Genomic DNA, 27793 nt, shown 5'->3' with positions numbered 1-27793 from the left:
TAGTTGAAGTATCAAATATTGTATCAGGGGTTAGAGAGTAACACATATTTTGACATGGCCACCAAACATGTCAAGTGACGATATTCATGTTACACTTTTAATGTTTTAAGACCCTCTGGTGTTTAAAATAGCGAATACTGAACTTACGTGTGGATTGTTACAATGCAAGCTGAAGACGCACGGTATCTGAAAAGGTGAGATCTCGAGGTCTTACTGTGTTTGTAAATATTTATGCAACGAATCCATATCCCATGTTTTGACTCATTTCGGACAGTAGATTATCTAATGATGTGTTTCAAATGTATGAATTTACGGTATGCACACCGAAGGCACCTGTATGAACGATTAAGATACCCATTATTTTGTTTCCAATGAATTCGGGCGGAGCAAGATTTGATTAGTCTGTAACCCACGGTTCTTTTCATTCTTGCCTGAATCACCACATTTATGATTATGATAAAGTGTAGAACCAGTGTAGCATAGCATTATGAGACTCATTATTTTACTGTTTTATCTGTTGTATCTGATTGCCATGATCATCATTACATCATGTTGTATCTATTTTGGGGTATCAGTGTTTCAGACATCAAATCACTTTAGAATTTCTGATTGGCTACAAAGAAGCTCAACAAATATTTGTATCTAATCGAGGTTGTATGACCACTGTCATAAAGCACTGTGTTGAAACTAGTGTGGATAACATCACTGCTTAATTGGCTCTGCTCACCTTATTCTGCTCCAGTTACAAATCAATGGATACAATCTTATCAATTGACAAGAAATTTCTGGCTTGTTTTTGTGAAATAACAACAAATATCTTACTGCAAGCCTTTCTGATAACTTTGTATATTTTGCAAGTACAGCTGCAAGTACATTGTATGAGTTGCAGAACAACATAGTTTTACTCGTGAAAGGGACCGATTTGCTAGCACTCCATAGAGTTTATGATTGATGTTTGATATTTGAATCTCATTATTGTGCATGTAGTGGGTCAAGACTCTGTTGGAAGTATTGTCTATTGGGAGCTGCTGTAGGATATGTTTGCCACCCAGGCAGACAAAGAACAAAAGGCTAACCCAGTGGTAACCTAACTCTAACCCCAAATCCCTAACCCAACCCTGAGTATTTTAGGAAAGGTTTATTTGTAAACAGTCACAGAATACGGTGGCAAACATATTCTGTTATCACACCGTCTATTGCTCTGATTGCAGGAAGGTGAAAGGTGGCAGTATCGATGTTCACCCGACAGAGAAGGCACTTGTAGTCAACTATGAGTTGGAGGCCACGATCCTGGGGGAGATGGGGGATCCCATGCTGGGTGAAAGGAAAGAGTGTCAGAAAATGTCAGTTGCCAGATCTTACATTCATTTTGTTTTAGTAAACATTGAAACCCATTGACTCGTGTGTTTCCTGAGTCTGTAAACATGGTGAACACTGTGATGAATGTGTTTTTTAAAGTAGTGTTTCAGTGAAATCCCAAAAGTACATGAATGTAAGAAGGCAGAAATAGAATTGTATTTTCTTTACCAGTCAGGTTTAGCCCAGTAAATTTTACCATCCATGCAGTCTTTTGAGTAGTGTAATGTGTTTGTGTAGGTGTGATTGTGTATTAGTAATAATACTAATGGTAATAATTGCACTTATATAGCACTGTCTCCATGGCATCAAGGTATACTCAAAGTGCATTAGCACATTATTACCCTTGATAGTATGCGTCCATGTAATGTATGAATGTATTGCAAATGTTGATGTAACTATGTACTGTGTCAGCATCATGAGTCACTATCAGAGTAATGGCTCTGTTGCAGTATCCGCGTGAAGGGCCTCAACTCCAACAGTGACCTGACAACATTGTCGAAAGAGATCATTGACAAGTGCAAGCTGATCCACCCGAGCAAGCTGCCCGAGGTTGAGCAGTTGCTGTACTATCTGCAGAACAGGAAGGAATCAAGTCCTACTAAAGGTAATACTGTATGAAATCCTAAACAAATCCTCAAACCAAAATGTATTTCTTACCAATGCGAGGATTGTGGTGTGCACCTGTGACAGTGTAAGTGAGTTTTTAGTTTTACACCACTTTTACCAGTTTTTCAGCATCATTGTTGGGGACACCAGAAATGGGCCTCACACATTCTACCCATTTGGGATTTTAAACCCAGGTCCTTGATGTAACAAGTGAATGGTTTAACCACACGGCTCCCCAACCACAAGGAGCACATGCAAATTGTGATTAGCATGGTATTCTGATGATGACAATGTAAGCTATCAAAGTACTCTCTAGAAACTAACAATAGAAAAGGTAGTTCTCATGCTCTGTATGTTGTTATCACGTGTTTCAATATTGTAACGTATTAATTGCCAACATCCAACATTGTTGGCTGTGAAAGATACCTACAGAACAAAGTGTGATTGCTGTGTCCACGTAGGTTGTCACAGAAGTTGTTTGGGACCTGTTTTAACACAGGTATCTACTTTGTAACATTTTATATGCTCTTGAAGTAGAACACATGTCCTGAAGCCATCATCAAGGAAAACTGTAGAATATACTTCATGTTTTCTGTTATGATATATGGGATCATACACTTAGCAAAAGTTTTTTTTTATTTGTTTTGACCATGGTGACATTCATTATTTGTTTTAGCATCTGGGAAAACTAAACTATCTGACAAACCAGAAGAACCCTCGTTGAATGATGGGTGTGAGATTGATGAAGTTGCCAACATCAACGATGTAGATGAATATCTAGAGCTGCTCTATGAAGATATTCCTGACAAGATCCGAGGGTCGGCACTCATACTACAGCTGTCTCGAAACCCAGACAACTTGGAGGAACTTTTTCAAAATGGTGAGATATGTTGAATGATAAATATGACCAGTTTTTTACCCTATGTTCTCAAACTTCGGGAAAGGCCTGTATGACAGGAGTTTTATGTAGCTCATTAACCAGCAGCCTGGGGGAGACAGATGTGGGAGACATGGGTAGGTGAAGTAGGGCTCAGCTGTTGCTGGTTGTCAGTAACTTCGTACAAGGTTAACTGTAGGACTACATGTGAAAGTGGTATCAGCCTTATTGTTAAAGTCACCTACAGTCTGCCTTAGACTGCTTTTTGGTACAAAGAGTCAGGCAGTCATTGGTTAATTTCACTGGAAAATATTTAAGGCTTTGATGTTATTGAAAAGTGTATTGTTGCTAAACAAGCTGCATTACTGTGTTTGATAGAAACTCACAAGATGTTTTTCCAGTTGTTCATGATGTCACCTTATATCTCCAGAGACTGTGATCGGTGCTTTGGCACGAGTCCTGCGAGAGGACTGGAAGAAGAGCACAGAGGTGGCCACTAACATCATCTACACATTCTTCTGCTTCTCCAGCTTCTCTCAGTTCCATGGCGTCATCCTCCACTTCAAGATCGGAGCTCTCTCCATGGCCATTGTGGAACATGAACTCAAGAAGTATGGTATCTGGACTGAGGAACTTCAGAAGAAGAGGGCAGCTGATATCCTTTACAAACCAGGATTTAACATATGTCATATGGCATCGTGTAATCATCGTGTAATCAAACCAGGATTTAACATATGTCATGTGGCATTGTGTAATCAAACCAGGATTTAACATATGTCATATAGCATCGTGTAATCAAACCAGGATTTAACATATGTCATGTGGCATCGTGTAATCAAACCAGGATTTACCATAGGTCATGTGGCATCGTGTAATCAAACCAGGATTTAACATATGTCATGTGGCATCGTGTAATCAAACCAGGATTTACCATAGGTCATGTGGCATCGTGTAATCAAACCAGGATTTAACATGTGTCATTGTGAAATCAAACCAGGATTTAACATGTGTCATATGGCATCGTGTAATCAAACCAGGATTTACCATAGGTCATGTGGCATCGTGTAATCAAACCAGGATTTACCATAGGTCATATGGCATCGTGTAATCAAACCAGGATTTACCACAGGTCATATGGCATCGTGTAATCAAACCAGGATGTAACATATGGCATATGGCATCGTGTAATCAAACCAGGATTTAACATGTGTCATATGCCATTGTGAAATCAAACCAGGATTTATTGTATTTTTATTTATAATCAAAGAATATTTATGTGTGGGAGAATTGGCAGGAAGTAAGATTCCAAATGTCACATGAATTGTGAACCTGTAATTTGTGTACCTCCCAGTTTAGCTTCTTTTAAATCAGAACAGGTTGTTTGTATTTCTTTTCAAGTATGGAAACTAGTTTGAACACACAAACTAGTGAGAGATTCAAGTTCATTTAACTCCATATAATATGTAGTGTAGTGCTGAAATGTCTCCATGGTGACCTTGATTATTCCTTGACTGTTTTACCTGACCCTAAATCCTTTAAGCTGAAGGAAGACTATGAGAAGAGTCTTCGCAAGTTTGAAAGTCTGGTGAAGAGACAAGAGCAGCTACTGCGAGGTGAGAGCAGGACACACTCTCCAACCCTTCTGTACAGCTTCCTTTTTTGACCCATTCTTGACTGTTCTGGCACTCTCTAATCTGATCTTTCTCTAATTCGCCCCATTCTGGTCTTGTCAGTCTCTCTGTATTTGTCTATTTACATTCAGAACTGGTTGTTCATGCTTGTTTTCAAGAACAGATTGGTTTACTACCCACAATCCGTATTGTCAAAGTGACGTGTGGTGTTTGATGAAGTGATGTGTGGTATTTGATGAAGTGACATTTGGTGTTTGATGAAGTGACGTGGGGTGTTTGATTATGTAGTGGCATACTACCTCTTGTTGAACCTGGCGGAGGATCTGAAGGTGGAGATGAAGATGAAGAACAAGGGAATCGTCCGGATGCTGGTCAAGACTCTGGAAAGGTCCAACTTCGAACTCCTCATTCTTGTTGTCTCTTTCCTCAAGAAGATGAGCATCTTCATTGAGAACAAGAAGGAGATGGTAGGTTGTTCTTAGCCATCAGTGTGACCATATTCTAAAGAATATTGTAATCAATCTGGTGTTCTGAACTAAGCATGAAAGGTTTCAGTGTGTTACCTTTAATGTGTTAACTGTTAATATTTCTTATTGACAAAGGAACCTTCTTATTAGTGACCTTAAAAAGGTGTATTGATGGTATTAATTGTAAAGTACATGAACTTACACTGTAGTTGTGGAGTATTGACACTGTAGTTGTGAAGTACTGACACTGTAGTTGTGAAGTACTAACACTGTAGTTGTGAAGTACTAACATTGTAGTTGTGAAGTACTAACATTGTAGTTGTGAAGTACTAACACTGTAGTTGTGGAGTACTGACACTGTAGTTGTGAAGTACTAACACTGTAGTTGTGAAGTACTAACATTGTAGTTGTGAAGTACTAACATTGTAGTTGTGAAGTACTAACACTGTAGTTGTGAAGTACTAACACTGTAGTTGTGAAGTACTAACACTGTAGTTGTGAAGTACTAACATTGTAGTTGTGAAGTACTAACATTGTAGTTGTGAAGTACTGACACTGTAGTTGTGAAGTACTAACACTGTAGTTGTGAAGTACTAACACTGTAGTTGTGAAGTACTAACACTGTAGTTGTGGAGTATTGACACTGTAGTTGTGAAGTACTAACACTGTAGTTGTGAAGTACTAACACTGTAGTTGTGAAGTACTAACACTGTAGTTGTGAAGTACTAACACTGTAGTTGTGGAGTATTGACTCTGTATTTTTGGAGTACTGACACTGTAGTTGTGAAGTACTAACACTGTAGTTGTGGAGTATTGACACTGTATTTTTGGAGTACTAACACTGTAGTTGTGAAGTACTAACATTGTAGTTGTGAAGTACTAACACTGTAGTTGTGAAGTACTAACACTGTAGTTGTGAAGTACTAACACTGTAGTTGTGAAGTACTAACACTGTAGTTGTGGAGTATTGACACTGTATTTTTGGAGTACTGACACTGTAGTTGTGGAGTATTGACACTGTAGTTGTGAAGTATTGACACTGTAGTTGTGAAGTACTAACACTGTAGTTGTGGAGTACTGACACTGTAGTTGTGAAGTACTAACATTGTAGTTGTGAAGTACTAACACTGTAGTTGTGAAGTACTAACACTGTAGTTGTGAAGTACTAACACTGTAGTTGTGAAGTACTAACACTGTAGTTGTGAAGTACTGACACTGTAGTTGTGGAGTATTGACACTGTATTTTTGGAGTACTGACACTGTAGTTGTGGAGTATTGACACTGTAGTTGTGGAGTATTGACACTGTAGTTGTGAAGTACTAACACTGTAGTTGTGGAGTATTGACACTGTATTTATGGAGTACTGACACTGTAGTTGTGGAGTATTGACACTGTATTTATGGAGTACTGACACTGTAGTTGTGAAGTACTAACACTGTATTTATGGAGTATTGACACTGTATTTTTGGAGTACTGACACTGTAGTTGTGGAGTATTGACACTGTAGTTGTGAAGTACTAACACTGTAGTTGTGGAGTATTGACACTGTATTTATGGAGTACTGACACTGTAGTTGTGAAGTACTAACACTGTAGTTGTGGAGTATTGACACTGTATTTTTGGAGTACTGACACTGTAGTTGTGGAGTATTGGCACTGTATTTATGGAGTACTGACACTGTAGTTGTGAAGTGTTGACACTGTAGTTGTGAAGTATTGACACTGTAGTTGTGAAGTACTTACACTGTAGTTGTGAAGTATTGACACTGTAGTTGTGAAGTACTGACACTGTAGTTGTGGCGTATTGACACTATTTGTGGACTATTGACACTGTAGTTGTGAAGTACTGACACTGTATTTGTGGAGTATTGACACTGTAGTTGTGAAGTACTGACACTGTAGTTGTGAAGTACTAACACTGTAGTTGTGGAGTACTGACACTGTAGTTGTGAAGTACTAACATTGTAGTTGTGAAGTACTAACACTGTAGTTGTGAAGTACTAACACTGTAGTTGTGAAGTACTAACACTGTAGTTGTGAAGTACTAACACTGTAGTTGTGGAGTATTGACACTGTATTTTTGGAGTACTGACACTGTAGTTGTGGAGTATTGACACTGTAGTTGTGGAGTATTGACACTGTAGTTGTGAAGTACTAACACTGTAGTTGTGGAGTATTGACACTGTATTTATGGAGTACTGACACTGTAGTTGTGGAGTATTGACACTGTATTTATGGAGTACTGACACTGTAGTTGTGAAGTACTAACACTGTATTTATGGAGTATTGACACTGTATTTTTGGAGTACTGACACTGTAGTTGTGGAGTATTGACACTGTAGTTGTGAAGTACTAACACTGTAGTTGTGGAGTATTGACACTGTATTTATGGAGTACTGACACTGTAGTTGTGAAGTACTAACACTGTAGTTGTGGAGTATTGACACTGTATTTTTGGAGTACTGACACTGTAGTTGTGGAGTATTGGCACTGTATTTATGGAGTATTGACACTGTAGTTGTGAAGTGTTGACACTGTAGTTGTGAAGTATTGACACTGTAGTTGTGAAGTACTTACACTGTAGTTGTGGAGTATTGACACTGTAGTTGTGAAGTACTGACACTGTAGTTGTGGCGTATTGACACTATTTGTGGACTATTGACACTGTAGTTGTGAAGTACTGACACTGTATTTGTGGAGTATTGACACTGTAGTTGTGAAGTACTGACACTGTAGTTGTGGCGTATTGACACTATTTGTGGACTATTGACACTGTAGTTGTGAAGTACTGACACTGTATTTGTGGAGTATTGACACTGTAGTTGTGAAGTACTGACACTGTAGTTGTGGCGTATTGACACTATTTGTGGACTATTGACACTGTAGTTGTGAAGTACTGACACTGTATTTGTGGAGTATTGACACTGTAGTTGTGAAGTACTTACACTGTAGTTGTGGAGTATTAACACTGTAGTTGTGAATTACTGACACTGTTGTTGTGGAGTATTGACACTGTATTTGTGAAGTATTGACACTGTAGTTGTGAAGGATTGACTCTGTAGTTGTGGTGTATTGACACTGTAGTTGTGCAGTACTGACACTGTAGTTGTGGAGTATTGACACTGTAGTTGTGAAGTACTGACACTGTAGTTGTGGCGTATTGACACTATTTGTGGACTATTGACACTGTAGTTGTGAAGTACTGACACTGTATTTGTGGAGTATTGACACTGTAGTTGTGAAGTACTGACACTGTAGTTGTGGCGTATTGACACTATTTGTGGACTATTGACACTGTAGTTGTGAAGTACTGACACTGTATTTGTGGAGTATTGACACTGTAGTTGTGAAGTACTTACACTGTAGTTGTGGAGTATTAACACTGTAGTTGTGAATTACTGACACTGTTGTTGTGGAGTATTGACACTGTATTTGTGAAGTATTGACACTGTAGTTGTGAAGGATTGACTCTGTAGTTGTGGTGTATTGACACTGTAGTTGTGCAGTACTGACACTGTAGTTGTGGAGTATTGACACTGTAGTTGTGAAGGATTGACTCTGTAGTTGTGAAGTATTGACACTGTAATTGTGAAGTATTGTCAGTGTAGGTGTATAAAATGTACTGTGTAAGATGTCTACATGTGGAGTATGTTAGCCCTGAGGTTGTGATGTTTGTAGAGATATTCCCACTACCCACCATGACATGTATACTTGTTAGTGACCCTTGAAGTTGTACTTGTGTGTTCCAGGCAGAGCACAACATCATTGAGAAGCTGACAAAGCTTGTGCCATGTGACCATGAGGACCTGCTGAACATCACTCTCCGCCTCCTCCTCAACCTCTCCTTTGACACTGACTGCCGTAGCAAGATGATCAAGTTTGGTCTGCTCCCCAAACTTGTGGGTCTGCTTAGTGAGTGCTATAAACTGTTCTGAAACTTGATGTGAGGAACCTGTTGGACCAACACAATGTAACCCAAACTTAACATGAGGAACCTGTTGGACCAACACAATATAACCCATGACTGTCATTAGCAAAGACTAATGAGCACTGATCATAATTTATCGATGGGGGATGGGGATGGTTGGATGAGTGATGATTTTTATGGAGAAGCATGTACAATGTGAATAAGCCCCCTTGAAATTTCTGTACAAAATAAGTGACCACGCTGCAAGCCCTGTACAAATTCAACAACACCCCCTTAGTTCAAAATGTGTGCAATATTAATGATCTCTTTTCCCCTTCTTCTCACTTTTCAGACAATGAAAACCACAAAATGATTGTGTTGTGCATACTGTACCACATCAGTATGGAGGAGAAAGCCAAGTCCATGTTCACCTACACGGACTGTATTCCTATGGTAAGTACATCTTATATTGTCTCATTTCAAGTCCCAAATGAATTTGTTATATGGCATAAAAACAGGCTGAAGTAGTGTTAGTCTCTTAAAATTTGAAACCATATAAAGTTTGTTTCAGATGTATCAAGGTGGATAACTATAAGACAAAGTGCACCAATCCGGTAGTTACTGTTTTTTGCACTGCACATTTGTTAGCAGATGTCTATCACTAAAACTATTGATGGCTACACACACTATTATTTTTCCTTATCCAGACTCATGCTTATTGCTTATCTCCTCTTCCCTGGCGAAGGTAGTGGAATACCTAAAATCCCTTGAAGTTCCTTTCTAAAAGAAGTGGACGTAAAATACACTCACCCACGTCTAGCCTCCCCTTTTCCCGTGCAAACGGTCAGCTGACCGACCATGCTTGTTACACTCTCCTTGTAAATCGCCCGACACAAGAATTATTGGAATTCAGCAATATAAATTTTATTCAGAAAATTACATGATGCGTCGGTAGTTTTTAGTTTCAGACAACAATTAATTGCTACTGGGGACAATGCATCGATAGTTTGATGCATCGATACAGCACTAGTCTTAAGCAGCCTATGTTTGTCATAAGTGACAACTAATGGGATAGGGTGGTCAGACTTACTGACTTGGTTCACACGTATCGTATCCCAGTTGTGAAGATCATGCTGTTGATCAATAGATTATCTGGTTAAGCCATGAGTATGGTGTTAAACATCAAACAAACAAAGCGAAAAACATAAATCACATTACAGGCCAGATGAGTCCATAGTGATAAGAGCCGTTTGTATTATAACTTTGTATTAGATTGGTTCTTCGACTGATTTGAGTGACAAAGTGTATTGATAGTTTCAGTTGACCAAGCTGTAAGTGGTTTGTTCATATAGTCCAACATTCAGTATATGTTATGTTTGGTATTTCAGTAAAGTACAGATTCCATTGTTTTAGTTATATTGAATCCCATCTGAGATTCGAACCCAAACTCTCAGAGTAAGGTAACTAATCACCAGCACAGAAAGCCATCTTTTTGTGTTCTGGTGATGAAGCTCTTTCAAGATTTCCCTACCCAGAAGTTATTGCCCAATGTGTGTAGGTGATAACGCTTCTGACAGATCACTGACTGAAAATTCATTGCCTTTTGCTTGTGATTATCTTATCCCTGACCCTAATGTTGCGACCCATAAATGTGCATCCAGTATATACAAACATAGGGAATGGAAACAGAAAATCCAAAATACTGCATTTGGAGAGATGCAAAAAAATACCAAGAGCCCCCAGGAGTTGTTAACTGTGTCAGTTATGTCACATATCACTGGTTCATTGGAGTCTCTGAAATAATTTTCTGTACATACTGTACACCACACCAGTACACACTGTACAGTACACCTTCCCAGAGCCAATCACATGGCCTGTCAGGCAGAGTGACATGCAGTAATTTGAGGATTAATGACAACAGCTCTTTTCGGGTCATGTGTGCGCATTGCGATGACAATGTGGCAGCTCGCGTAGTTAGAACAACATCTGTTCAATATTTCCATCGCACAGCTTTGTCTTCTCAAGGGAAAGCAGTAAATGCATTAAGCAGTAATGCACAATAAGTATACAAATATAAAAATATCTAGATTTTACTGGTTCAGTACTGTACAAGACCTTCATAGTACCAGCAAGGACCAGTAAAATTCGAACAAACCTGTAGAGGTTGCAGATTCTTTGAATAGAGTCCTCCTTGGGGTACTTATAAGCATTTAAATGTTCTTTAAATTCTTGCAACAGTTGTAACCATGTTTTGAATAAAAATATGTACAAAACAAAAAACGTTTCTGTCTTGTGAGACCACCCCTTCTGGGCTATAGCCTCAAGCCAAACACTTCTGTTCTGTAACCAATACAGACAGAATGTGGGGAGGCGGGTGGCTGTACCCCAAGGAGGACTCTATTCAAAGAATCTGCAACCTCTACAGGTTTGTTCAATTCTTTTTCATAGAGATCCTCCTTGGGGTACTTATAAGCATAAGACAGACTCCTAAAGATTCTGTCTGCCTATAAACCTGACACAAGATGATAGCCTTTATTACAAGTCATAAGTAACAAGGAATCACACTTACCTGGTCATGTGATCGTATCTGCCTTGCAGTGGGGTGCGGACCGGGGCCAGGACAACAGATGGTCTTGTAATCCTACTATATCCAAGTATACAAGGATATTTACATAGGTTGCCAAAACCAAAGAATACAGCCACCATATTAGAGCCCACCACCGGGATGGAAGATGGAAAGTACATGTTAAAACACTACCACCAGTCTGATTGTTTCAGCTAGAACTGACTGATCGAACCGAGCACACTTGCTGGACAGTCTGTCTAACTGGTAATGATGGATGAATGTGCTCGGTCGGCTCCATATAGCCGCGGAACAGATCTCCTCAGTGGACAGGGCTGAGGCATATGCCCTAGACGTCGCCACTGCCCTAACTGGATGGGCCTTCAAACCTTCAGGAGGTGTACGACCTTTCGAGATGTACCCCATACAAATGGCAGAGACAAGCCACCTAGAGATGGTCTGCTTATTCACTGGAAGGCCAGCCTTGCCACCACCATAACAGCAGAGCAACTGATCATGCTTCCGAATGTCCTTCGTTCGTTTGATATAAGCTTTAAGGGTCTTACCGACATCTAAGACTTGAGCACGTCGAAGAGAGGTACCGGGCGGCGAAGGCTGCGTGAAAACAGGGAGCTTAGTAGGTGCCGTTACGTGAAAGGTGCTATCTTCTTAGGACGGTAAGTATCTGGCAATCTGATGCTTGCTCTGTCTTTGTGGAACACAGTCAATTCCGGGTTAGCGGACATAGCATGAATGTTGCCTACCCGTCTGCCAGAAGTTACCGCCACAAGAAAAGCAGTCTTCCAACTCAACAGTTGGAGGGAAAGAGCCGACAGGTTGTGAAACAGAGGACCAGACAATCAAGAACGATTGGCAAGTCCCACAGGGGACTAGTCTGCCAGATAGTTGGACGGATTCTGTCCATGCCTGCTAGAAAGTGCTGAACTAAAGGGTGCTGCTCCAACAATGCAACGTCAACAGGAATATGGAAGGCAGAAATTGCCGTGGAGTATCCCCTAACTGTTGAAGCGGCTAGACCGGCTTCTAGCTTAGACTGGAGGAACTCCAAAACAGATACTAGATCTGCAGAAAAGGGATCGAGAATCCCCCTGTCTACACACCAGCGCGCATAACAGGTCCATCTATCATATTGAACATTTGTCAAATCCCTCTACGAAACCAGAATAGTGTCTGCAACTGGTGCAGGAATTCCTCTTGCTTGGAGGCGATTCTGGACAGCGGCCAGGCCACCCACTGAAACCTGGGATTCGGGTGCCGCACTCTGTTCTGGGATAGAAGGGCCGGTCGAAAGGGTAACAGTACAGGAGGCTGAGCCAGAAGCCTGATGATTAGCGGAAACCAGCTTTGGGCCGACTAAAGGGGTGCCAGAAGCACAAGTAGTTGAGCTGGTTGTGCGGCCAGCTGCGAGAGGACTCAGAACTCTGTCCAATCGAGCAGAAAGGCGGCGTTAGCTATCGCCCTTGTACCCGGGAGCAAAACACAGGGATCTAATTCGTCACTCCAGAGGCGAAACAAATCTGCCTGGAATGACCCGAAATAATCCTGATTATCCCTCGATGTAACAGTAGCTAGTATACGTCGTGAGAGCGCATCTGCACGAACGTTGTCTATGCCCGGGAGATAGACAGGTAACACCCAAATGTCAAACTGGTCGCACCACAGCAGAAACTGCCAAACCTCCTGAAGGAGAGACGGAGACTATGTGCCACCTTGCTTCAGGATATACGTCACAGCATCACAGTATTGACTCCACGAAACTCTCGAACACCCGGCGGACTGCTCTCAATTCCAACACATTGATATGTAGGGTGACTTCCTGCTCGGACCAACGGCCCGAGACTGATAGTTAGCCCAGGGCGTCCCCCCCAACCTGTGAGGGAAGCGTCCATCTGAATTGAGAGGGAAGGCGTCGGCTCTAAGGGGATCCCCTGGACAAATTCCTGACATCCGTCAACCACCACAGGTGAGGAATCAACCAATGGGGAGTCTCAAGTACTTTCTCTCAGCTCCCCGAGTGGGACCACAGCTGGGCCTGTTGAGTGGGTTGCATCCTCAACCTCGCATGCCAGACCACGTTTACTGTAGCCGCCATATTGCCCAGCAGATGAAGCCAAGTTCTCGCTGTGGCCCTGGGGGACTCGAGGAACTGAGACACAGTCCTCTGGACTTTGACAATACCAGATCCTGCGAAGGGGTCAGGTCTGCTTTCTTGAGATTGATGATCCAGCCGAACTTCAACAGGATGTCCATCAATTGTTGTGTGGCATCGTGTGATAACAGGTGCCCTAGACCCTCAAGAGCCAATCGTCCAAGTACGGATGACAACATCTGCCCTGTGACCTGGCTAGCTGAGTCGGAATCAATATAAGTTTTGTGAACACCCATGGCGCCATGAAGATGCCAAAGGGCAGAAGCCAAAACTGATAACACTTCCTGTCAAATGAAAACCTAAGGTATTTCTTGAACTCGGAGTGTATGGGAATATGGAGGTAAGCGTCCTTGAGATCGATTGACGTGAGCCAGTCCCCTGTCTCGATGGAAGAGATCACTGAACGCAGTGTCTCCATCCTGAAGGATGGGACCTCTATGAGCTTGTTCAGCCCTCAGAGGTTCAGGATGGGCCTGAACCCTCCGTCCTTCTTGGTCACAAGGAAGTATGTGGAATAAAACCTGTCTTCTTGTTGACCTTCCAGAACCACCTTGATGACTGCCTTGTCCAGTAACGACTGGACCTCGGAATGGAGGACCTCTGCTTTTTCACGGGAGATCGACACAGGCATGTGCCGAATCCCTGAAAAGCTTGGCGTGTCTCGCTTCCACTATGACATTCGGCCATCCCTGACTGTGGACAGGACCCAGGGATTTGAAGTGGCTGCCTGCCATTCTGAAAGGAATGGTGAAAGCCAGCTGCCTACAGGGACATTTGGCAGAAGGCAATGTACCCCTACAGTCAGCAGGTCTCCACCTGCTTGTGCGAGGGACACAAAGGGCTCTGGGGAGATGTTTAACGGGAAGCCGGGGCGGGCTTCCCTTTGCCCCGAAAAGGACCTTTGCCCTTACCTTTTGCCATCTTGCTTCTTTTGTGCTATAATGGGACAGCCGATTTTGCACCATCCTTTGCCGGCGCCGAAGGTTATGCCGAAGCCGTTGGCGAGACGAGGAGGGTTGCTCTAACAAAGGCTTAGAGTCCTTGAAACTGCTAACAGCCTCTGTGGCTTCCCTCACAGCCTGCAAAGCCCCAGGGAAGAGGGAGGACCCCAACATGTAGGGCAATGCCATTAGTGCCTGCTGTGTAGCAGGAGAGTACCTAGCTTCGGAAAGCCATAGCCGGTGCAGACCCATGACGGCACCCATCAACTGACTGGCAGAACACCTAATGCTGTCCTGCGCCAGATGAGAGTGTACCTCAGTGAGCTGCTTCCCTAACACTGCTGACGGAGAGTCGTCGACAGCGCTCCCATGGTCCATCAGCTGACCCTGCAAGGTTGACAGGTACGCCGAATGGACCGCAACTCTCAGCTGCTGGGCCGCACACCTATAAGTTTCCTCAAAGAAACGATAGGCAGAACTCAGCACTGGAGTGGACGCGGAGAACGAAGACAGCCTTGGCCGAAACCAAGGAGGAAGAGGATCCCCCAGGGTGCCCGTGGTGTGCACACACTTATCCACCACCACTGTAGTGTATCCTCATCCAGCTGGTACCAACGGCCGATCTCTGGGAGAAGCGTGTGTGGGTTCCAGACAGGAGAGGATTCACAATCTCCCCAACCAGCGACGGAAGAATGCGCAGACGGGCCTCGGCGAGCTTGGTAGGCTCAAAGGCCTCCCCATGGAGCCGAAACTCCGAGGGGTCAGACTTGGCGACAGGTATAGCCACCTGAGGCAGGACCTTGGCGATTTTTTCCCCGCACCTGCCTCAGTGACGAGCCGAACCAGTACGGGACCTCTGTCTCGAACTCCTTCCCGTCCCCTTCCTTTTCCATATCCGCCGCATCGGACAAGAAACCATCTCCATAAAGTGATCCTGTCGAGGGCGCAATTGAGGAAAGAATCAAGGGACTAAGAAGAACTGAGTGTCTCGGCTCGCCCTCGCCAGAGCCCAAACCAGGTCGCCTGGGCACCTGGGAAGATCTCCCCAGCGGAGGATTTCCCGAAAGCCCAGGGAGACGACGGAGTGCCGAGGTGCCCAGGGGCTGGGCAGCGCTAACTTGCCTGCCCACTGGGGCAGTAGGCGTGCTTGAGGAAAGACCTGAGGCACCGGCACCAGCATCTGTGCCCCACTTGCCCCATTGGTCAAGCTGGGGCCGACTGCCTTGGGCATATCCGACAACATGGCTAACTTGACGGTTGCCTGGAGGGAGGAGCGTTCCCCAAGCGGAAGCCTGGTCAGCAGCCTCCCCTAACCGAACTACCATGTCCGCCTGACACCTCCCGTTCCTTATGGAACCCAGACAACGTAGAGTCGATCATCGTTTGGACTGACGACATCTGTTGCTGAAACAAGGCATTAATAGCGTCCATAGACATTTCCAGTGCTTGAGGAACAGAGGATGGTGCAAAGGGGACAGATGCAGGAGAAGGGGAAGGGTCCCAAGCAACCCTGGGCATTTTGGACGAACCCTCTGAAGAGGAAGAAGTGCCGTTCTTTTTGTGGTACCTCCCCTGCCTTAAGAAGGTTGGAGTAAAACAAGAAATCGGCATGCCTAGATTTTCTTGTTTGAGGTGTGAACCCGGCACACACTTCACACAATTTGCAAATAGACGTTTTAAACTGCAAAACAACAAATATCCCCGACTGACGTGTGTAATATAACATAATATGAAACAAACACGCATGGGCGATTAGCTAACTAACTAATACCACGTGCTTAGACTAGTGAAAGCTAAGTGCCAACAACAACAACCTAACGTGTAAAAGATTCAAGAAATATATATAGTAAAATATATTAACCAGTATAAGCTGTACAATACGCTTACTTAAAAAGACCACTACAATAACTTATAGGTCATAAGCACCTGGCAACATTTTGGCGGGAAAATATTCCCGTCCACCATCTTGCAGGACACATGGCAAGCCGCCGGGGACAAGAAATATTTAGACAAATAGCACTGTAAAAACGATTTCTAGAGCGCCCATGCGTGTAATAAAGAAACCATACATATAGCTACTTATCTTAACTTGTCTTTTAGCAAGATTCCAGTTGAACTGAGAACACCTCTGAGCACGTCTGTACAGGTGGGTGACAGAAAAGGAAGTGTTTGGCTTGAGGCTATAGCCTTAGGGTTACCTGCTCTTGGCTGTCAGGGGTCCAGGGGGCCCAGAAGGAGTGGTCTCACAAGACAGAAACGTTGTTTTTTGTTTTGTACATATTTTTTATTCAAAATATGGTTACAACTGTTGGAAGAATTTAAAGAACATTTAAATGCTTATAAGTACCCCAAGGAGGATCTCTATGAAAAAAGAATTGAACAAACCCTGTAGAGGTTGCAGATTCTTTGAATAAAGCCCTCCTTGGGTACAGCCACCCGCCTCACAACATTCTGTCTGTGCTTGTTACAGAACAGAAGTGTTTGGCTTGAGGCTATAGCGTTAGGGTTACCTGCTCTTGGCTGTCAGGGGTCCAGTAGGCCCAGAAGGGGTGGTCCCACAAGACAAAAACTTTTTTTGTTTTGTACATATTTTTTATTCAAAATATGGTTACAACTGTTGCAAGAATTTAAAGAACATTCAAATGCTTATAAGTACCCCAAGGAGGATCTCTATGAAGAAGAACTGTTGATGGGGGTTTCCTAGATCACCACTTCTATGAGTCATGGTCAACCCTGCCTGACCCCATAACCAAACTCTTTGTCCTAGTGCAAGTGATGAATCCAAGGTCTTTGACCTGGATCTCATTAGGAAATAAACATCATAATGTTGGCCAATTTCTGTGTGTTATTGTTTTGGGAAAAATTCCCTTGCTCCAAATCCTCAATAACACACAGAAATTGGCCAACACGTGATGTTTATCGACATTGTAAACACAAAAGAAAAGCGAAAGGTCCACATGAGTTTTACTGTCTGCACTCATTTACATCGAGTATGGCTATAGCAGTGAAGTGACATCAGCTGGCCATTTCAGCTGATAGCATCTGGAACTGCTCATTTGTGACATCATTCCAACTTAACGTCACAATATGATTCGTATGTGTCAATATGAAGCAAACAGTCTTGCAATTTTCAGGAATCAAATACCATTCGATCATGTGTTTCAACCAATCAGATTACAGAACATGGTGACTTTTGGTTTACAATGTCCTCTGATTGTGTGCAGGTGATGAAGCTGCTGCTGGAGAGCCCCGAGAACCCTGACCCAGAACTCATTGCGCTGTGTGTAAACCTGGCAGCTAATAAGAGAACAGCTGCACTCATCTGTGAAGGTAACGGGCTACGGATGTTGATGAAACGAGCGGCCAAGTTTAAGGATCCACTTGTGATGAAGATGATCAGAAATATATCTCAGCATGATGGGGCAACAAAGAATCTGTTTGTGGTGAGGAGGAAAGAAGTTTGGTAATGTTTCTGATTCACATACATTCTTGACTCTGTTTCTATGACTATTGCTTTTATGATGTTCTTGTTACAGATTGTCTCTGTGTGCACTAACAAACTCCACATTGAATGGAAACAAATGTGCACTGAATATATACTAAATATATATTGAAATCTCATAAAAGCAAGCATTCATGTATATGTCTTTTATTTGGTAACTTGACAAAAAACCAGTGTTGCATTTCATTTGCTGTTCAGTATATTTGTGTAGTCCAGGCTGCTTGTCACATGTCATGTGCAGATATTCTCCTATTAGATGTCAGAACTGACAGTGTGTTCAGGGGCTATTCCTTACTAGGGTGTTTAACTTTACTACATTCATCACAAGCACATTTTTAGGAATTTATCGCTTATACTTTCAGGAATACATTGGAGACTTGTGCGAGGCTGTTTTAGCACATGGTGGTGATGATGACTATCAGTTAGAATGTCTGGGAATTCTGGGTAATCTGACAATCATCGACCTGGACTATGAGTTGATACTGAAGGAGTACCAGCTGGTACCGTGGATCAAGAGTAAACTGCAGCCAGGTACAGAGGGCATTTTGGTCTTCCGTCTTGATAGGGAGAACCAGGCATGGCTGCTGTGTTTAGGATACAAGGAAACGATTAGAGACTCTGCAATCCACACTCGCCTGAAACTTAACACCCATATCTTGTAAACTCAATTTGCAGGCACACACAAACACATGCACAAACACTTTAGCTCTGGATCACCTAGATATCTAAATATTGGAGGAAAACCTTTCACAAGTGTCATATGCCGTAACAGTAGGGTAGATAGCCACGTAACCTGACATTCCTTGTGTTGCTAGGTGCTGCAGAGGATGATGTTGTCCTGGAGGTGATCATTCTTGTGGGGACGGTGTGTCAAGATGACGCGTGCGCCCGTATGCTGGCCCAGGCCAACATCATACAGCTTCTAATAGAACTACTTAATGGTGAGTTGACAAATACAAGACATAGTACAACTTGTTAATGGTGAGTTGACAAATACAAGACATAATACAACTTGTTAATGGTGAGTTGACAAATACAAGACATAATACAACTTGTTAATGGTGAGTTGACAAATGCAGGAAATAATACAGCATATTAAGGGTGAGTTGACAAATGCGGGACATAATACAGCATCTCAATGAAGAATTGACAAATGCGGGACATAATACAGTATCTTAATGGTGAGTTGACAAATGCAGGACATAATACAGCATCTTAATGGTGAGTTGACAAATGCGGGACATAATACAGCTACGTAATGGTGAATTGACAAATGCGGGACATAATACAACTACGTAATGGTGAGTTGACAAAAAGAGGTCATTATACAGCAACTTCTACTAAGCTTGACTACCTGTCTGTTTCAGCCAAACAGGAGGATGATGAAGTGGTGTGTCAGATTGTGTACGTCTTTTACCAGATGATCTTCCATGCAATCACACGAGAGATCATAATCCGAGATACACGTATCCTTTTTTCCCCATACCCTTATTTATTGTTTAGCACATTTTGCAAGAGATTCAATCATTTGTATGTATAGTCAGTTACTACCAATAACAAAAACAATCTGTAGTGTTACACAAACCAGTCATCACAGTAAATGGTGGTGTACAGTTTTAGTGATGGCCAAATGAGCTGGAGGAATTATGTAGCAAGGTCTGTAGAATAGACAGGATATACACATTATGAGGATTATACCTTTGTTAGCTTCTGTTTTGAAACTGTTGCCCTGAAAGCAACATCATCAACAAAGCATCAACAAGGACACACTTTTACACCATTACTATTTATGTTACATGAAATGTGTCAACAGTTCTGTGTAACAGCAATCGGTTTCCTTGTATCACATCTGAGATGCTATAGACATTGTGAAGTAATTATTACAATTGTTCCTTACACAAATTTTTGTGATATCAGTTATCTTGAATAAAAATAATGAAATAACCTTCAGGCAGCTGACAAGTAGGTCATGTAGAGGTGTCCGAGATACAGGTGTGGATGTTTGCCTTAACACACATCAGAAGCTCCAGCCTATCTGATAGACTTGATGCATGACAAGAACTCAGAAATCCGCAAAGTGTGTGACAACACCCTTGACATGATCTCAGTAAGTCGGAGTCGCCATGGTTATTGTGTTATAATGAATATGTGATGATTTAGCAGCATGCTTTTGATTCAGTGTAGAGTAATGAATTTGTGATTTTCTTGTCATTTGGATTTGTGTGAAAGGGTTGATTTCAGGCGATGGAGATTCAGACTGTTTCAGTGTTGCGGAGGAAGAGGTGAGAGGGAGATATTGCCATCAGAGGGTTTATGGAGGGTTAAGGAGGAGCTGATAGGTTGTGAAATGGTGGTGGAATTTTAGGAGGATTTGGTGGTTATGTTAAATGTTTTATGTATTGAGCACTTTTAAGGTGGGGAACCCCGACTGTGGAATCTTTCATATAAAAACTCTGGTCATTCGTTCAGCTGATGATTTTCCAGGAGTACGATGAGGAATGGGCAAAAAAAATTCAGATGGAGAAGTTCCGATGGCACAACTCACAGTGGCTGGAGATGGTAGAGACTAGGCAACTGGAAGACTTTAATGAGCAGTATCTATACCAAGAGGATGGCTATGATCCGTACATACAGGACACTGACATCCTGGACAGACCAGAGCTGTTCTACGGTAATGGAGGTGAGTTACAACTTGCCTAATATGGCTATGATCCGTACATACAGAACACTGACATCCTGGACAGACCACAGCTGCTCTGCAGTAGTGGAGGTGAGTTATGACTTGCCTAATATGGCTACAATCCGTACATACAGAACACTGACATCCTGGACAGACCACAGCTGTTCTGCAGTAGTGGAAGTGAGTTATGACTTGCCTAATATGGCTACAATCCGTACATACAGAACACTGACATCCTGGACAGACCACAGCTGTTCTGCAGTAGTGGAGGTGAGTTATGACTACAAGCAGTGTGTATTCTGTGGATTCATAGCTGGGAAATCAGTTGTATGAACATGCAATGTCCGACTTTGTCAAACTGAACATGTGGACATGAAGTGAAATGAATTATTTTCAAGATACTGTTTCAAGTTATCAAGCTATTGTTTTGAGTTATCAAGCTATTGTTTTGAGTTATCAAGCTATTGATTTCAGATGGTTACGATCATGCCATGATGATGGAAGGTCACCTGACACCAGAATACATTGATGATGGCGGCATGTACAACGGCAAAGTCGACTACTACAGAGGATATGGGTAGGTTATTGTCCAGGGTTACCAAGGGTAGTGTGTTAGAGGGATACAGGTAGAGGGATACAGGTAGGGTATTGTCTAGTGATAGTGTGTTACAGGGATACAGGTAGGGTATTGTCCATGGACACTGTTTTACAGGGATACAGGTAACGTATTGTCCAGGGATACTGCGGTACAGGAATACATAGAGGGTATTGTCCAAGGGTAGTGTGTTACAGGGATACAGGTAAGGATTTGTCCACAGATACTGTGTTACAGGGATACAGGTAGGGTATTGTCTAGGGATACTGTGTTACAGGGATACAAGTAGGGTATTGTCCAGGGATACCATGTTACAGGGGTACAGGTGGATCTTTGTGCAGTGATGCTGTTTTACAAGGATGCAGGTAGGGTATTGTCCAGGGATAGTGTGATACAGGGATACAGGTAGGGTATTGTCCAGGGATAGTGTGTTACAGGGATACAGGTAGGTTATTGTCCAGGGATAGTGTGTTACAGGGATACAGGTAGGCTTTTGTCAAGGGATAGTGCGTTACAGGGATGCAGGTAGGTGATAGTGAAGCATACACATCTGTTTGTGTGATTGACTTTTCCCTGACTTGGTGCATCATGTTGTTTCTCCCTTCAGGGCTGATGGAGAGTATGAACCATATGCACGTCCAGAGTCACACATTGGGTTTGTGGATGATGGTCAAAATGGAGATGAGTATGGTCGCGGCATGGAATCTTACGGGGGTGGCATGGTGGATCAATATGGCAACTACATCAATGGTGACATGGACCAGTATGGCTACACGAATGGAATGAGATAACCACATAGAAACCTACATTGTACACTGATGTAAATAGGGTATTTTATTCTTAGCCTCTGTGAGGGAAGAGTAGTGAAGCTTATGCAAATGGCACAATAGAATTATTTCCTACAATCTTTCAATTAAACTGAAATGTGTCCGCTCTATATCACTGTGTGATCTAAGCTGTTATTTCACATGGCACTCTGAAAATTGATTTGATCTCAAATTTACAATGGATTCCCCATTGAACTCCTGGCCTTTATTTATCACTGTGTAGTTTTTATACACAGAAATTAAATTTGCCAAAGGTTTGTTTGAAAGAGTGTCTGAAAGAAATATACCCCTATCATTTATTAAGGGACTGTGGTATGTACATTGGTATGGCCTTACAGTATAAAGCAGAGAGCACCAGTTCGTGATTTCATCTGTCTGTGTTACAAGCCAGTGTGGAGCTATTTACATTTTGGTCTGAAAGTGTCCACAGGTCCAACCCTAAACTGTTGCTCTGGTGTACCAATGAGTATACTGTCATGTTTTCATTGTCTGCTCCTTAAGGGGTAATCCCCTCACTCTTCCCTCATAGAGATCTACTGTTATCTTTTTTCTGAGGCACAGATTCCAGTCAGCTTGTACAGTATGTAAATACTCTATGTGGCAGAGTTCTTGAACATGGCCAGGTAATACTGAAGCTACTGCCTGTCGTATACCGTATTCAACCCACCGTTCACCTGAATGTTTGACAACTTGTCTGATTGTGGTCTGTCGAGGTTGTAGACTTTTGAGTCCTGCATCATGTTGGGCTTTGCCTTTTTCAAATTATCTTCAACTCCCTCACTCACTCACTGAAATAGCGGGACTACTGTTGGCTGTTGAAACAAGACATTCCCTCCAAGGTAGGGTGCTCGCTTCAAAAGGTGTCATTCATGGATGAATATGGTATATGTTTTCTAAGCCTTGTCTGTCTGTGCTCCATCTGTTTATGGACATCGAGGCATAACTGCTTTGTGTGACTGATCCTGCTCTAGACAGGTTTGTTATCATATCCTTCTACAACAACATTGGGTGCATGTTCTGTGATATCTCATTTCTCCTCAGTTACAGTGACTGTGTTCTAGGGTCGTCATGGTTACAGTCTACAGTCACTACATTCTAGGGTTGTCATGGTAACAGTCTACTGCCACTGTTCTCTGGTTGTCATGGTTACAGTCTTTAGTCACTGTGTGCTAAGGTTCGCGTGGTTACAGTCTCCTGTCACTGTATTCTCTAGTTGTTATGGTTACAGTCTACTATTACTGTGTTCTAAGGTTTTCATGGTTACAGTCTACTGTCATTGAGTCAGCCAGTTGTAACTGTTCATTACAGTTGTCTTGGCTACAGTCAAGGGTCATTGTCTGCTGGGATTGTAAAGGTTGTGAAGGTTGTGGATTAGTGTCTCAGTCTCCAAGAGTTGTCATGGTTACCAGTTCGTGTTACTGTCTCTATTGGGGTTGTTATGGTTACAGACAAATACCAGTGTCAAGTTATGTGTTTGTGAGGCACTAACAGTCTCCTTGTGGCGAGGACATATCTGTAACAGTTACTGCATATTAAAGGATAAATATCACCATTTTTATTGTTAAAGACAGGGTCTCTGATTCATTACTGATCCAAAATATTCTCTCAAATGGGGAGAGTGGTGAAAAGTACCTGACACCCCTAGACAAACAGTGGAATATTATTGAACTGGGGGAGAATCTTTATGGTCTTTGATATATCCGTCCAGTTATTTACATGTATCTAGTTTACACTTTTTGCTTCAGCAGTTTAGCTGATAGAGTTTATTTATTCTGTGTTTATTGTGAAGCATGGAAAGCTGCGCATGTGCAACTTGTTAGCTTGACTTGAATGAATGCTGGATTCCAAAGCGGGTAAACAGGTTTTCACAAAGAGGAATGGGGTGCACTGATAATGAGTGGGAATTGTTCGTCAAAAGAAAATGTGTTTGTTACCTTCAGAATTGTCAATTAATTGTTATATCTATTGAAATGTCACTTGCTGATTTCATATTTCATGTGTTATTTCTGTACATCAGCCACTTTAGTAAACATCATGCAGGGTTTGTGTGCTCCTCAGATCTGACTCAAAGGAGCACATACAGTAACATGCAAAGGTGTGCAGACTACTGTTCATGCCTTGAAGGAAACACTTCATGTGTATGTTACTGTTCATGCCTTGAAGGAAACACTTCATGTGTATGTTACTGTATATGCTTTGAAGGAACTGCTTCATATGCATGTTACTGTATGTACTTCAAAGGAATCGCTTCCTGTGCACTCTGCTGTTTGTGCTTTGAAGGAAATGCTTTGTGTGCATGTAACTGTACATGCTTTGAAGGAAATGCTTCATGTGGATATTGAAATATGTTGTGGACTGTATGATACTGGCTTTTCCTATTTGTGACTCCTGAACAAAATCCACTGCTTTACAAATTGTGTGTGCACATAATCTGTCTTTGTATAGTCTAAGATTATGTCAATCTAATTGACAATTTGTAAATTAATGTTTGGATATTTATGAATGGCAGGACTATGTAAAACCAAGATGTGTATGAATGTCATGTGTATATTGGTGTGTGTGTGTTTGTGTGTATTTGTGTGTGTTTGTGTTGGTTTGTGAGAAGTGTATCTGTGGATGCATCATGGGGCAGATATTTGCAAGCATCTTTATTGATGTCACTCATCCCATTGTAATAAATAAAGTCCTAATTCTTCCATTGTTTTCTTTTTATTTGGGTCAGAACCTCTTTCTACAAAGTTGCTGTAATACATACAATGTGAAATCAAGAGGTTTTATGTACATTGTGTGACTAGAAGTGCTACTGGATAGGATCTCTGCTAGGCACAATCAATAACCTACGAGCATGCCAAAATTGGTTGTTGTGATATGTTGAGTTAAAATGATACTTACAAATGTGACAAAGAGGTTGTCAGTTTAGATGAAAATTGAACCTTCAGAGACACGAACAGTTGTGAAAGAAATTGAAAGAAAAGGAAATACAAAATGTCATCTGTCAACTGTCTGTAACAGCTAACAACAACTCTCACAGTTCAAACACTACAAACCTTTCATTCTGTGCCATCTGTGTAATTTCTGTTTTCTGCTGCTTCTGCAGTTGTGGGTTGAGACAACGTACTGAACACTGAACCATCCACTGAAACTGCATTACACAGCATGCCCCTTACCCACACTGACGTTTGATCACATGATCTTAATCTAAATATAACCTAAACATTTAACCACAACACATAAAGATGCCCAAATGTTAGGTTGCTGAATTCCAATGTGGCAGAAGCTGCACAGACAGTGAAGCTAGATCTGGCTCATGGTGAAGAGTGTACATAGTGCGGGTTCATCATTGAGCCACCATATAATAGAAGGATGGCCCTTGAGCCAATGTGCAAAAATTATCCTCTATAATATGGTTTCTGTCCCACAGTTAAGCAACTCCCAAGACTCTTGGCTTCAGATGGGGTTCAATTAAGACTCCCTCAGGTGATAGACTTTACATGACAAGCCCTCTGCAAGAGGGGTACCTGGGATTGTTAGTGTGTGATGATATTGTATTGCAAAAGACACTTATTAAATGCCCATTTTGACATTAGACGTAGCTTCAAGCACAAGAGCTGATGTAAAAGTAATAACTTTAGTACTGAAACTACATGTATAAAGGATGTAGCTACCACAGAGTCTCACCACCACTATAGAAACAAACAGGTAGGAGGGGTCGTCTCAAAAGCAAATCCAAGATGGGTGTCACAGAGGTGGTTGGGGTTGGGCTGGGGGATATAGATATCAGCTGCGATAATGCTTTAGACCAATTAAACTGGGGAAGTAAACAGCATGTCATACCTATCTTCAGATAATATCCAGTCCTGTCAGACTTCAGGTGGTCATGCCACCTATAGTGAGTGAGTGAGTTTAGTTTTATGCCGCACTCAGCAATATTACAGCTATATGGCGGCGGTCTGTAAATAATTGAGTCTGGACCAGACAATCCAGTGATCAACAACATGAGCATCAATCTGCTCAATTGGGAACCGATGACATGCGTCAACCAAGTCAGCGAGTCTAAGACATTTAATATGATGGCAAAATTTAATGTAAGTTTTTCTATGTGTATCATACTCTTTAGCATATCTCAACCAAAAGTTTATAAAAGAAGTAGATGAGACACAAATGAAAAAGCATAATATATCATTGAGATGATCCCTTGTGCCTGTAGACAGCACATACATTCCATGCATCTGAGTCAACGGTCCGTCATGATACCTGACTGAGATACCTATAGTGTGCAATCTATAGTCTGATCTACTGTTTTCGACAGCTATTCATAATTTTTCCAAGTTTTGTCTGGGTAAACCCTCTGAACCGCACTCAAGGCCCAGGAAGGCTGATGTGGGTTATTTCGACATGTTACTTGCAATTGTGTAAATTTTAGGGATACAGAGTAACAGTATAAAAACATGTTTTTTCTGTTTCTTACACCACTTCAGTGTTCGATAATGTTTACATAATGTCTGACCTGGTACCAGATGAATGCCAATAATTTCTTGCCACTCAGTAATCATAATAGTACTTGGCTGTCTGCAAGGTCATACAATCTTAAACCTTCTCAGACATGCCCTCATGCTGTAGAGGAAAGGTTCATTCTTGTTCTAATGCCCCTGGACAAGTAATACACCTGTGAACATTTCAAAAGTGGTAGTTACCACGGTTGCAGCTAGTTGTCTGGAAATTCATTAAAACATATATTAAAACATTAGGGGATATTCCATTTTAGGGTGAAATTTGGGAAACAGGCTGTATGATTGTATATGAATTTAGGAAACAATTATGCCATTCATTAGTTACAAATTGTCTGAAAACATTGGTTTCTTGCTAGTGTTTTCCATGATGGACGAGGTAAACTTCATGAGTGTTGCTGATGCACTGATGTCATTTTCTACCCAACAAAACAGTTTATGACATGCTGTGGCCTTTGTCAGCTATGTGCAGTTGACATGCTGAAAGTTGGAACAAGACAGTATTGTGGTATGAGTTCTCAATGTTTCAGTCAATAATTAACACACTACAGTCCTGATATTGACAGACATATAATGTTGATGACACAGTAATTTGGTTGACCAACGCCTACAACTGATGCACAAGACTGTTTCCTCAGAATGACTGTGTTATTAAATCATGATTGAAGTGACACACAAACTGGACTTTTACATGATTACACGTGTTAGAGTGAGCAGGCAGATGATTCATAATTAGCAGAACCATCACGTCCACATTTTCCCACCCCATCATGTTAAGATTTCGATAATGTCAAGAGTGGCAGTGTGAGACCAATCATCACTGCATTTTGAATAGTTTGTATGATTACAGTTGTCTTGTAGACTTATCTCTAGATTAGCAACAGAACTGGTGACCTTATCTCTAGATAAGCAACAGAACTGGTGACCTTATCTCTAGATTAGCAACAGAACTGGTGACCTTATCTCTAGATTAGCAACAGACCTGGTTTCTGAAAACTCAAGGGTGCGTAGTTGATGGTACTGACCAATAACGGGTGTTCTGCTGAGTGAGTTTAGTTTTAGGCAGCTTTCAGCAACAATTCAGCAATTTCACGCATAACAGAAATTGGCTTCACACATTTTACCCATCATCATGATGAGTGAAACACCCTTGTTCTGCTG

General features: G+C 41.9%; 1 protein-coding gene across 1 annotated transcript; it reads left to right on the top strand.

Annotated features, from left to right (window-relative positions):
* The first annotated feature begins 39 nt into the window (after window positions 1-39).
* On the top strand, window positions 40-24817 carry LOC137273128 (kinesin-associated protein 3-like). Its single transcript, XM_067805596.1, has 17 exons — window positions 40-194; window positions 1212-1343; window positions 1809-1963; window positions 2642-2845; window positions 3273-3502; window positions 4368-4455; window positions 4762-4940; window positions 8689-8851; window positions 9199-9299; window positions 17745-17963; window positions 18385-18553; window positions 18838-18963; window positions 19390-19488; window positions 20044-20129; window positions 20507-20702; window positions 21177-21279; window positions 21905-24817. Exons 1-17 carry the CDS (start codon window positions 163-165, stop codon window positions 22086-22088), a joined length of 2466 nt encoding a protein of 821 aa, XP_067661697.1. The 5' UTR covers window positions 40-162; the 3' UTR covers window positions 22089-24817.
* The last annotated feature ends 2976 nt before the right edge of the window (window positions 24818-27793 follow it).

Source organism: Haliotis asinina, chromosome 2 (genome assembly GCF_037392515.1).
Source record: "Haliotis asinina isolate JCU_RB_2024 chromosome 2, JCU_Hal_asi_v2, whole genome shotgun sequence".
Taxonomy (NCBI): Eukaryota; Metazoa; Mollusca; class Gastropoda; order Lepetellida; family Haliotidae; genus Haliotis; species Haliotis asinina.
The sequence above is the reverse complement of the archived record's forward strand: the minus strand, read 5'-3'. Positions and strand labels throughout refer to the sequence as shown.